Raw genomic sequence first — 13,382 nt, 5'->3', positions numbered from 1 at the left:
GTCTTTATATTTAGTTTATAAGTTTTAACAATGTTTTAAGTGAGTTTTCAAACTTGTAAACAAAAATGCTAAGAAAATAGACGATCAAAAATCAGATTTAGAACAGAAGAAGATATTTTAAAGAAAGTTGGTAACCAAACAGACTTCCACAGTATATGGAAAAAAACACTATGAAAGTCAATGGCGTCCTTAAATTGTTTGGCTAGACAAGAAATAAACAAGTTTGAAACAACCTGAGGGTGAGTAAATAATGACAGAATTTTCATTTCGGGGTGAACTATCCTTTAAGTACCGATATCAGGTGGTATACGTTTTATATGTAGTCTTTATATTTAGTTTATACGTTTTAACGTTTTAAGTGAGTTTTCAAACTTGTAAACAAAAATGCTAAGAAAATAGACTTTCAGAAATCAGATTTAGAACAGAAGAAGATATTTTAAAGAAAGTTGGTAACCAAACAGACTTCCACAGCATGGAAAAAAACACTATGAAAGTCAATGGCGTCCTTAAACTGTTTGACTAGAAAAGGAATAAACAAGTTTGAAACAGCTTGAGGGTGAGTAAATAATGACAGAATTTTCATTTCGGGGTGAACCGATATCAGGCGGTATAAGTTTTATATGTAGTCTTTATATTTAGTTTATATGTTTTTACAATGTTTTAAGTGAGTTTTCAAAATTGGAAACAAAAATGCTAAGAAAATAGACGATCAAAAATCAGATTTAGAACAGAAGAAGATATTTTAAAGAAAGTTGGTAACCAAACAGACTTCCACAGTAGCCTATGGAAAAAAACACTATGAAAGTCAATGGCGTCCTTAAACTGTTTGACTAGAAAAGGAATAAACAAGTTTGAAACAGCTTGTGGGTGAGTAAATAATGACAGAATTTTCATTTTGGGGTGAACTACTGTATCCTTTAAGTACCGATATTAGGCGGTATTTTTGGACAAATCCATTTTGTTAGATATTTACATATCACCAACGGTTTTTGTTTAATATTGTAAAAGAGCGCTACGAAACACATTTTGTGCTGGATAAACAGCATTAAGTCTCGAAAATTCACTAGAGAAAATACTTTAAAACTCATAGCATAACACATCGAAATCTGACGTATCCCTAAACATCATGACGAACCGTCATGTTGTTTCTATAACTAAGACAGAAACTGTTAATACTGTAGATGTCATCGCTAGGTTAAGTCATACTGGGACATTTACACGCCCACCACTTTTTGACTGTAGTTGCTTATTTCGTAATGAGATGTGACGTATTAGGTGTTTCAGTTGAGTATTTAACTCCTCGAAAGCAGGGCAGAAGATCACACACACTTTCGGCATGATGTGGATCGCGCTTCTCCTGCTGGGACTCGCTGTTCTGTTGTTGCTGTACGCGAGACGCACCAGGTGAGTCCGGACCAGTCCGACCATCTGCTTTACTTTACAACTTTACAAACACGCTGAAATATTTACGAATTAAACATGTCGTTTCTTGCAGACGAAGGAATGAGCCTCCTCTTGATAAAGGAATGATTCCTTGGCTTGGTCACGCTCTTGAGTTTGGAAAAGATGCTGCTAAATTCCTGACACGAATGAAACAGAAGCACGGCGACATTTTTACTGTGAGTTCGTGTTAGGTCACGTTTTGCTTGAGTTAAATAACACTAACATTAAATCAGTAGTCTGTCATAATGTGCAGTTTGGTCTGGTAATGGGTAGTTGAGAATTGTAGCTATTTTAAGTTACATATCATTTGATTATATAAAGGAAAAGTGCATGTTTTGGTAGGCTATTGTGACCAGTCATCAGGTTCAAAATGTTAAGGGCGTTTTATCATTATGGGAGTTTACTTAATTAGTGCTTAAATGTCACCCTGCTGGACCACAAAACCAGTCATAAGGGTCAATTTTCTGAAATTGCGATTTATACATCATTGAAAGCTGAACAGGGAGCCTTTGATGTGTGGTTTGTTAGGATATGACAATATTTGGCCGAGATACAACTATTTGAAAATCTGGAATCTGAGGGTGCAAAAAAAAAAAAAAAAAAAAAAAAAACGTCGTCCAAATTAAGTTCTTAGCAGTGCATATTATTAATCAAAAAATAGGTTTGATATATTTACAGTAGGAAATTTACAAAATATCTTCATGGAACATGATCTTTACTTAACATCCTAATGATTTTTGGCATAAAAATCAATAGTTTTGACCAATACAATTTAATTTGGACATTGCTACAAATAACCGTGCTACTTAAAATTGATTTTGTGGTCCAGGGTCACAAATTAAAAGTACAAATATTTCATATAGTCTTAACTTGTGTATATATATATATATATATATATATAATGTGTGTGTGTGTGTGTGCGTGTTTTATACACACTGTGCATACTTTGTATTATTATTGATAGTGTAATTTTTAATTAAGCATGATGAATGTAAGAATAGATTATAGAGGTCCTTTCTTGTTGCTGCAGTTCAAGAGTTGTGATTTCCAGTATTATGACTATGAATTTATTTGTTCATATACTCTCAGAAAAAAAGGTACAAAAGCTGTCACTGGGGCGGTACCTCTTATGTATTTTACACAATTTAATAATAATGACTATGTACGTAACAACATAGCTGAAGCTGTTATTATCTCAGGTTTTGTGCCACAGACAATCCAAAGTCCTGTGGAAATGACCTGGGTTGTGTTTCTCAAACACATCATGAGCTACTTTGATCGTAGAGAAATGCAGCCCAGGCCCATAACTTACCTTTAGATGTCTATTTTCTTAATAAATCTTTATCTAGATATTGTAACTGTATAAGAGAGTTTCCAAGATAACAATCTTATCACTCGTGATATTTCCTGAGCCAACTTCCTTTAGCTTTTTTTTTAACACTAACCTTACTCATCTAATGTGAACCAGGTACGAGCAGCTGGACATTATATCACTGTACTGCTGGACTCAAACTGCTACGATGCTGTCCTGTCTGATGTGGTCTCGCTTGATCAGACCGGCTATGCTCAGGTCCTAATGAAGAGAATCTTCAGCCTGGATCTGCCCAACCACAACCCTGAGTCTGAGAAGAAAAGGGCCGAAATGTAGGTTTCTATTATCTTATCTTTAGCTTTAAAGATTTTTTCAGATGCTAAATAGATCTTTTAGTAACATCAAAGCTGAAATATCAATTCATTTAAAACGTGTTTTTGTGTGTTTGGCCAGACATTTTCAGGGGAGTGCTTTGACCCAACTCTGCAGCTCAATGCAGAGCAACCTCCAGCACCTTCTGACCCCTTCAGAAATGGGCCTTATAGTATCTGAGTGGAAAAAAGACGGACTCTTCAATTTTTGCTACAGCTTGCTGTTTAAGTATGCCAATCTTTAAAATCACCATACTACAGTAGTAACCGTCTGAAAGCTGTAAGACCTGTTTCTCACCACAAACGCAACCGTTGATGGGAAATTATTAGCAGGTTACAGAAATAACCACAGCTGTGAACAGAGCTTCAGCACTGGGGCTATTTTTGTCATGCTGCATTATAAAACTAAAATTTGATGATTAAGTTTGTAATAAATCTCAATTGTCACTTCCTGAAAGCCATTTAATAATTTATGGCCATTGTTGGAGCAAGTACTTAATGTAGAGCCATAGCTCTTATGCAACAGATACAGTGCTATTGTAAAACAATGATTCACGTATGCACTACTTGAGTTATGTAGGCCTAATACTTTATTTGGCATTCATTCTGTACCCATCAACAAGAAGAGACTGTCACACCCAAAAGATGGCACAATAATAACAACTTGGTATTGTTCAGATAAGACCTGCTGTCATGCCTCCACAAGGTGTAGATTGGTTGTCTCATGTATGCCTTCAGGTCATGCAGTAAAACAGTATTTTGTGATCATGGTGAAAATCAAAAGCTTGATTGTTGTACTACAGATTTTAACAGTCTGGAAAAACCTGATTTCATCAAAAAACAATTAAGGCTGACTTAATTTTTTATGCTGTATATCCTCATACCTCTCACTTTCTGTCTCTCTTGTTCTCTGCAGGACTGGCTATCTCACTGTGTTTGGCGGAGAGAAGAACAATAGTGCAGCACTAGCAGAAATTTACGAGGAGTTTCGCCGGTTTGACAAGCTTCTGCCTAAACTGGCTCGAACTACTGTAAACAAAGGTAATGTGAGTTCATTTAAAAGAAATTGCTTATAAAAGCAGATGTTTATTCTTATATTATTTTCCTTTTTATGATTTATATAACTAATGTGTGTTTCTTTTGTATGCATTCATTAGAGGAGAAACAAATTGCAAGTTCGGCACGAGAAAAGCTGTGGAAATGGCTGACTTCATCACGTTTAGATAAAATGTCAGAATGCCAGTCATGGTTGGGGAACTATGTACAGCAACTGCAAGATGAAGGCGTTGATGCTGAGACTCAGAGGAGAGCCATGCTGCTACAGCTATGGGTCACACAGGTTAGTTTCTTCCTGTTTCTTAATTAACATTTCACAACACATACTAGCAAAAAATTGAATGTATTGCAAAATAATGTTCCTAAAAGAACTTCTGTTATAATAAACACTAATGTTCAGAAGTTGGTAAGATGATTTTAAAATAAGTTTTACACTCATAAAAGCTGCATTAATTGGATCAAAAACACAAAAAAGGTAAAATTGTTTTCTACTTTAATCTATTTTAAAAAGTCATTTTTAGCTGCTATTACTCCAGTCTTCAGTGTCAAATGATCATTTAATAATCATTCTAACACGGTATTCTGATTGGTGCTTAAGAAATATTCCTTATTATTCCTTAATATTCCTACCAGTCACATGTTTTTGGTCAGTAAGTATTTCATTTTTTAAAAGAAGTCTTCTGCTCACCAAGCCTGCATTTATTTGTTCCAAAATACAGCAAAAACTGTAACATTTTGAATATTTTCACTATTATAAATTACAGTTTTCTATTTGAATATATGAATATATAAGTGTAATTTATTTTTGTGATCAAAGCTAAATTTTCAGCATCATTACTCCAGTCTTTATTCTTCAGAAATCATTCTTATATTCTGATTTACTGCTCAAAACAACATTTTATTATTATTATTATGTTATAAACAGCTGAGTAGATTTTATTCAGGTTTTTTAATGAACAGAAAGTTCAGAAGAACAGCATTTATCTGAAATAGAAATCTTTTGTAACATTATAAATGTCTTTATCATCACTTTTGATCAATTTAAAGCATCCTTGCTTTTCCCCAAAAATCATTATTGATCTATTAATCAAAGAATCCCAAAAAAAGATTTCTCAACTGTTTTAAATATTGATAATAATAATAATAATAATAATAATAAATGTTTCTTGAACAGCAAATTAGAATATTAGAATGATTTCTGAAGGATCATGTGACACTGAAGACTGGAGCAATGATGCTAAAATTAAAAAAAAAAAAATTAGCTTTGAGTTATTTTAAATAACTTCTTTTAAAATGACATTAAAAATCTTACTTTTTTGGTGCTTGTCAGTATAAATGATTGAAACTGAAAAAGAAACAGAGTTGGAATGGTATGAACTCTAGGGCAAAGCAGTAGTTCATCATCATGAAAATTAGGGTAAACTATTCCTTTAAAAATTCCTTTTGTCTGATAGCATGCTTAATCACTCAAAACTACATAGTGGTGACACAGTTAGACCTCGAGGTTGCCATAGGGATAGGCTGTTTTGCACTAGTGATCTTACTGTAAACAAAAGAGCCTGTCACCTCTGGAATGTGCGAGTGTGTGATTTCACTCGAGTTTCGCAGAACATGAACGCAGAACCTGACAGGCTGCCCAAAGCACACCTGAGACGCCATAGCCTGAGGCCAAACAACACATACTGAATGATTCCTTTATAACTGAAGGGAATTAGGTAACGCAGGTGTTGATCCATCCATAGTACATACAATACAGCTGACCGAATTATTACATGCATATTAGAGATAAGATAAACACAAGCTTGTTAACACAATCACATATAAAATATCTAAAGAAACACAAGGCACAATTAAAGGATTAGTTTACCCAACAATGATAATTATGGCATTATTAACTCACCCTTATGTTGCTCCAAGCCTGTATAACACTCTATAGTATGCAGTTTTCATGCATATGAGGCAGAATATTCACAGTGTTCTTTCCATACACTGAAAACATACAGTCTGCAAAGAGACAAAAAGCACAATACAAGTAGTTAAGAAAAGTCAACTATTTCGTCATTTTTAGTATAGATTTACATTTACACAGCCATCATGCAGCAGTTCTTTGCTTAAACCACATGAGAGCAGTATAACTATAGAGAAACTGCTTCACTGCATAATTAGTGGCGCTTGCTAATATGACTATTGCTCATATTTAGAGTTAGGGATTTGAACAAACCCTTAACCACAAGTAATAAGCTTTGGCACAGAAGTCATACATACATTTATAAGAAAACTGTTTAAAAATGCCCACCATTGAAGAAAGGATCTGGGATAAAGAATATAGAGACTTGAGCCCATAAGTAGCAACCACTTAAAGTGATAGTTCACTCAAAAATGACAATTCTGTCAGTAATTACTCACCCTCATTCAGGACACAAATTAAGATATTTTGATGAAATCCAAAAGCTTCTGACCCTGAATAGACAGCAATGCAACTACCACATTCAAGACTCAGAAAGGTAGTAAAGACATTGTTAAAACAGTCCATGTGACATAGGGGTGGGAGATATGGCAAAAATTTTATATCACGATTTTTTCCAGAAATATCACGATTCACGATTTTATCACAATTTTTTGTCATGTTGGTTTTACTATTTTACAAGTGAGCAGTACAGCCAAACTAATTGCCATATTTTAAAACCAAAACCCCAAGGTAACAAAATATAAAATAAAAATAATGGCAGATATTTAGGCCAAATTGGGCAAAGATAAAACTCTTTGCCATTATTTTATCTTTGTTATTAAAAAATACACAAATACACATAATATACAAATAACACAAACAGTGCTTTACTTTTCAGGTACTGTAGGCATTTATCAGCAGCATTCAATTCATTGAATTAACAAATATAAAAATAAACCATTATATATACTATATACATAAATTATAAATTGACTCTTATTAAAGCAACTGTATTAAAGGAGTAGTTAACTTTCAGAACAAAAAATTACATATAATGTACTCACCCCCTTGTCATCCAAGATGTTCATGTCTTTTTGATCAGTCATAAGCAAATTTAATTTTTTATTAAAATATTTCAGGATTTCTCTCCATATAATGGATTTCTATGGTGCCCCCGAGTTTGAACTTTCAAAATGCGCTTCAAAGGACTCTAAATGATCACAGCCTAGGAAAGAAGGGTCTTATCTAGCAAAACGATGTGTTATTTTCTAAAAAAAAAACATTTACAGTTTATATACTTTTTAACCTCAAATGCTCATCTTGTCTAGCTTGGCAAGACGAGCGTTTGAGATTAAAAAGTATATAAGTTGTAAATATTTTTTAGAAAATAACCAATCGTCTCGCTAGATAATATCCTTATTCCTCGGCTGTGATCATTTAGAGTGCTTTGAAGCTGCATTTAAACTGCATTTTGGAAGTTCAAACTCGGGGCACCATAGAATGGAGAGAAATCCGACTAAAGAAAGAAAGACATGAACATCTGGGTTGACAAGGGGGAAAGTCCATTTTCTGTAAATGTTTATTCTGAAAGTGAGCTACTCCTTTAAAGTTCTTTAATCAAGAGCAGTGAGTGATTTTCCTTTGTGTTTTGTTTTATTAGCCTACCCTCACCCAAAAATGACAATTCTGTCATCATTTACTCACTCTTTTTTAAATCATAAAACATGTTGAACATAAATTTTTGAATAATGTGGGTAACCAAACAGTTGCTGGTCCCCAGTTACTTCCATAGTATTTTTTTTTTTTCTCACTATCAAAGTGCTACTGTTATCCACATTCTTCAAAATATATTTTTTTGTGTTCAGCACAAGAAAACAATTAATAAAGATTTGGGACAACATGTGAGTAACTAAATTTTTTGGTGAACTGTCCCTTTAATGACAATTGGCAGCATGTTTGGTTCTGTCACTTTAAGGGCTTCACACATCTAATATACAGGCACGCATCCGTTTATCTCTCTCAGCTGTTTACTTTCACTTTAGACATAAATAACGTTATTTTACCGGCAAGGCTTTGAAGCTTATTTGAATAATGTACTTTTGTGATTGCGAATACGAATAAGTGCAGTGTCCCATGAGTGAATGTATGTCGTGTTGTACAGTATATTAAGATGAAGGCACACTGTAGCACAATACAACGATATTTATTAAAAAGCATATCGCACACCCCTAATGTGATACCAGCGGTTCAACCTTAATTTTATGAAGCTACAAGAATAAGTTTTGTTTTTTAGACAAACTGTAAATTTAACATCATCTGAGCAATGTGCTACAAACTGCTTGAACACCTTAGAATTGTGGTAGTGACTTTTGTAACAACATAAAAACATTGTTCTAGAATGATTTATGATGGATCATGTGACACTGAAACCAAAATAATCAAATAAGTGCAGCCTTGGTGAGCATAAGATACTTTTTTTTTTTTTTTATGTCCTACAGACCCCAAACATGCATCTTAGAGTGTGATAGAGCTATGTATAATGTCTAATCCTAAGCTAAAACAAATGAACCCATAGGCATTATCATGTATAACGCGTTGTCAAAGCTTGCCAAAGCATCTGTTATATAAAAATCTGATAAATCTCTAAAACTAACATGTGATGCAATTTCAAAGATCCTCACATGAGCACATGGGAATTCCCTCTAACAGAAAGCAATTCTTCAGCTTGGTCATGGTATCAGCAGGTTTATTGACAGACAGATTCACCTAACAGTCTGTGTGAGAGTCTTCACCCCTCATTGGCCTTGTCTGTCAGTGAGGAATCTCCCTGAACCCACAGCAATTGCTGTATGACAGGTTTAACTGCACTGCTTCGCACACACTGACGCCAGTGTTGATATAAAACCACTTATGGAGAAGCAATACGCTGTAGGTTAGACCCCGCTGTATATTTATATGAAATATCATAAATCTTGTGACATTTCAGTGTGTGTCAGGTCACCCATTCTTGTTTTGCAAGCAATTAAAAAGATGTATTTTAGATTTAAAAAATAAAACTAGACCTTTAATGTAAAAAAAAATAGAATTTGCAGGATATTCAGTACCAACCTTTTAGTGGTTGGTTTGACTGTAATTTAAGGATTGTTTCTGTCCTCAGGGAAACGCAGGCCCCACTGCATTCTGGGTACTGGGCTACTTACTCACCCACCCTGAAGCTCTAAGGGCTGTGAGAGAGGAAATCCAAGATGGGAAACACCTTCATAAGGAAGAGAGGAAAACTCCAGTTTTTGGTAGGTCACATAAGAGAAATGATTTATATCATTTTGTAATAAATATTGAAAATCTTTTGAATATACACATGATATCTATTTGTGCAAGATTTTTTTCTGCCATTCTATTTTCTTTTTACCACTAAACCATAAAAATATTTTTTCTACTAATCTTCTTTTTTATATATTATATACCTTTTATATACCCTAATATATTGTTACCTGAATGATCCACAGCTGTGTTTTGTTTTTGTTTTTTTGTTTAGTGATAGTTCATGAATCCCTTGTTTGTCCTGAACAGTTAACCTGCTGTTCTTCAGAAAGATTCTTCAGGTCAAACAAATTCTTTGGCTTTTCAGAATTTTTGTGTATTTGAACACTTTTCAACAATGACTGTATGATTTTGAAATAACAGAAGGTTCAAATGCTCACTGATGCTTCAGAAAGAAACACAATGCATTAAGAGCTGGGGGGTAAAAACTTATTTTTAAAGATCAGTGTAAATTTAACTTATTTTGTCTTCTGGGAAACATGTAAGTATCTTCTGTGGCTTCTGAAGGACAGTACTAAATTAAAAAAAAAGGATATTTAGGCAAAATAAGAAAAATGTAAGTATTTTCATTCTGATCAAAAGAAAGAACCTTCTGTAATAGTTGCGTATGAGTCCCTCAGTTGTCCTCATTGTGAAAAGATGGATCTCAAAATCATACAGTCATTATTGGAAACGTTTCAAATACACAAAAATGCTGAAAAACCAAAGAATTTGTGGGACCTGAAGGATTTTTCTGAGGAACAGCGGGCAGTTTAACTGTTCAGGACAAACAAAGGACTTATGAACAACTTTCATTAAACAAAAAAACACAGCTGTGGATCATTCAGGTAACAACACAGCATTAAGAATTAAGTGTATATAAACTTTTTAACGGGGTAATTTTTATGAATTCAACTATTATTTTCTCTTGTGGACTACATATTTTATGTGCAATATTTATTCAGGTCAGTACTACAGTACATGCATTTCGTATGATCCCTCTTATTTTAGTAAAATTAACATTTTGCAGATACTGAAAGGGGGGTGTTAACTTTTGACCTCAACCATATTTCAAGATTTCTGCAAAGTTAAAACTAAATTTCTGAAATCTGTTTTTACAGATAGCGTTCTAAGTGAAACGCTGCGTCTAACTGCAGCCGCTCTCATCACTAGAGAAGTGAAGCAAGACAAGAAGATTCATTTAAGCAATGGCCAAGAATACCAGCTCCGACGGGGCGATCGGCTCTGTGTTTTCCCCTTCATCAGTCCACAAATGGACCCACAGATCCACGAACAGCCAGAGGTGCACTTTCAGATTCCACTTCCATCCTAAACGCAACCAAGCAGAGAGATGAGATTCACTTGGGGCACAAATCATTTCATTACTCGAAGAATCGGGGCAGATTTTAGATAAATTTGAAATGTGTATTGATTTTCACTTTGTCAAAAATAGGTGCAATTGAAATAGACTCAAGCACTTACACAGCTTTATATAACAGCCCAGAAAACTAACATAGACTTGCATTATAGGTAACTAGCAACATCTAGAATATAATAAATACTTGGGGGTTAGCTCTTGGCATGAACACCCTAGCAACCACATAGCAACACTCTTGACTTTTCCGTGGATGCACAACAATCAAAAAATGAAAAAAAAAAAAAAAATAAAAATAAAAATATATATATAGGGTGTTCCCTAAAGCTACTTAGCTTTAACTTTATTGATGTCCACTCTTATGATCAAGCTTGGATTACATTCTGCACAGGTCAAAGGGCTAATCTAGTGATATATCTGGGATTAGCCATTCAAGTGCTGTCATTGGCACAAAGACAAATAGGGGGAAGGGGGCCACAGTTTATAGTCACTGCTGCTGCTCATACTATCTGTGAGAAACAGACGCTTGCACCGTACACAGGGCTTTGTAGGCTAAAATGCTGACATTGCATATCGTAGTGCTGTGTATTGGCACTGTGAACTGAAGATCTGATCCAAGCTTCCATGTCAAGAACACTGATTAATAGTGAATTGATTAACAGCAGAGTGAGATGTTGTTCCTGTAAGCAAACATCAGACGTGTCTCACAAACATATCACAAGAGTGCAGTTTCTTGCTTTTTGTTTCAAATCAGATGTTACAAATATCAACATAATGTATTCATTTTCACCCAAAGACACAATAATAAAAATGCAAATTCTGCTTGTTTTCTCATAATGTTAGATGTTCCAGTTTGACCGCTTCCTTAATGCAGATGGGACAGAGAAGAAGGACTTCTTTAAGGAAGGGGTGAGGGTAAAGAATCCGTCTGTACCCTGGGGAACCAAAGACAACCTGTGTCCGGGACGCCATTTTGCAACTACTGCGATTAAAGAGTGAGTACTGTATAATAGCATTAAACAGTTCAGGTTCGGTCATATTCACTGTTTAAAAATCCAATCATTCAGTAAGAATTTGAAATTTTATGCTTGTGTCTGTTAGCATCTATAATGACGTTTTGAATTTTTTTCTTATTTTCCAAACCCTTTAGGCTTGTGTTCACAATCTTGACTCGATTTGATCTGGAACTGTGTGACAAGAATGCAAAGCTGCCATTGGTAGACCCCAGCCGATATGGCTTTGGCATTCTCCAACCAGCTGGCGATCTGGAGATACGCTACAAAATAAGACCTTGACTTAATACAAATCTAATTCAAACTGTACATAACAATTGCCTTTTTGCCACGATGTCTTGAATACTTATTGCAATAATAAATTTTGTATTTTTTTAAAACTCTGGTTTGGTCATTTCTCTCTCTCAACTTGATGTAATTTATTATCCTTACTTTTCTGCATCTCCAAGACCTCAAAAAATGCCCTAACACACACTCATTTTATTGTACTTTTTCTTCAATATTTTGTTTGTCAGAGTCAAATCGATGTGAAGCAAAAGTAAAAGTGCTAGTAGATGCTAGTAGAACACATTTTGGAAACATGCATGCCTGCTTTGTTATACAACAAAGTTAAAGCTTCGATCTGTCTACAGTGTTTTGACTAGGTCACAGGCACATAGGTTACCCCAGGGTAAAAGTCACTTTTGATGTTTTTCTCCCAAAACTCTAAAGAGCAACAAGTACCACTACATCACTTTCATAAACATCTGTTTGCATTTAAAAAAAAATATATATATATATTATTCTAAAAAAATACATAAATAAAATTTTGCAGATTTACAGTGCCTTGCGAAAGTATTCATACCCCTTCATTTTTGTTCATGTTTTATGTTGCTGCCTTGTGTTGAAACTGCTTTAAATCAGTAAAGCAATTCTTTAAATCCTATCAAATATATAACATATATAGTATGTATATAAATGCTACACTCGATACACCATAATGGCAAAGCAAAACAGGTTTTAACATCTTTGCAAATGTATTAATAATAAAAAACTTAAATGATTCTATTGCATAAGTATTCATACCCTTATCTGGGACAGTTGAAATTTAGCTCAGGAGCATTCATATTGCTTGTAGATGTTACTACACTTCGAGAGAAGTTAACCTGTGGCAAATTCAGTTGAATGGGTATGATTTGGAAAGGCGTGCACGTCTTAATGAAAGGTCTAACAGCTAAAAATGCATATCAGAGCAAAAACCAAGCCCTGATCTAAAAAAAAAACTGCCTGTAGAGCCCAGAAACAGCATCAAGTCACACATCTGGGGAAAAGTTCAGAAAAATTCTGCTGCATTGAAGGTTCACAGAAGCATGTAGTCTCTGTTACCCTTAGTGGAAGAAGTCTGAAACAACCAGGACTCTTCCTAGAGCTGGCCTCCTGGAGAAACTTATAGAAGGACAAACATAACTGCAACATTCCACCAAACTGGGCTTTATGGCGGTGTGGAAAGACTCAATCATCTCCTCAGCAAAGACACATGACAACATACTAAACATACTAAAGCACCTAAAGGACCCTCAGACTC

The 13,382-nt window shown here is 34.6% G+C and overlaps 1 protein-coding gene across 1 annotated transcript; it reads left to right on the top strand.

Annotated features, from left to right (window-relative positions):
- The first annotated feature begins 1,274 nt into the window (after positions 1–1,274).
- ptgis (prostaglandin I2 (prostacyclin) synthase) lies at positions 1,275–12,156 on the top strand. Its single transcript, XM_073852240.1, has 10 exons — positions 1,275–1,404; positions 1,496–1,619; positions 2,912–3,087; positions 3,209–3,355; positions 4,043–4,167; positions 4,284–4,465; positions 9,288–9,420; positions 10,552–10,733; positions 11,649–11,800; positions 11,956–12,156. The coding sequence occupies exons 1-10, from the start codon at positions 1,337–1,339 to the stop codon at positions 12,098–12,100; spliced, it is 1,434 nt and encodes a 477-aa protein (XP_073708341.1). The 5' UTR covers positions 1,275–1,336; the 3' UTR covers positions 12,101–12,156.
- Positions 12,157–13,382: the final 1,226 nt, after the last annotated feature.

The sequence above is a fragment of the Garra rufa genome, chromosome 12 (assembly GCF_049309525.1).
Source record: "Garra rufa chromosome 12, GarRuf1.0, whole genome shotgun sequence".
Taxonomy (NCBI): domain Eukaryota; kingdom Metazoa; phylum Chordata; class Actinopteri; order Cypriniformes; family Cyprinidae; genus Garra; species Garra rufa.
Note: the sequence above shows the minus strand (reverse complement) of the source record. Positions and strands in the feature narration are given on the sequence as shown.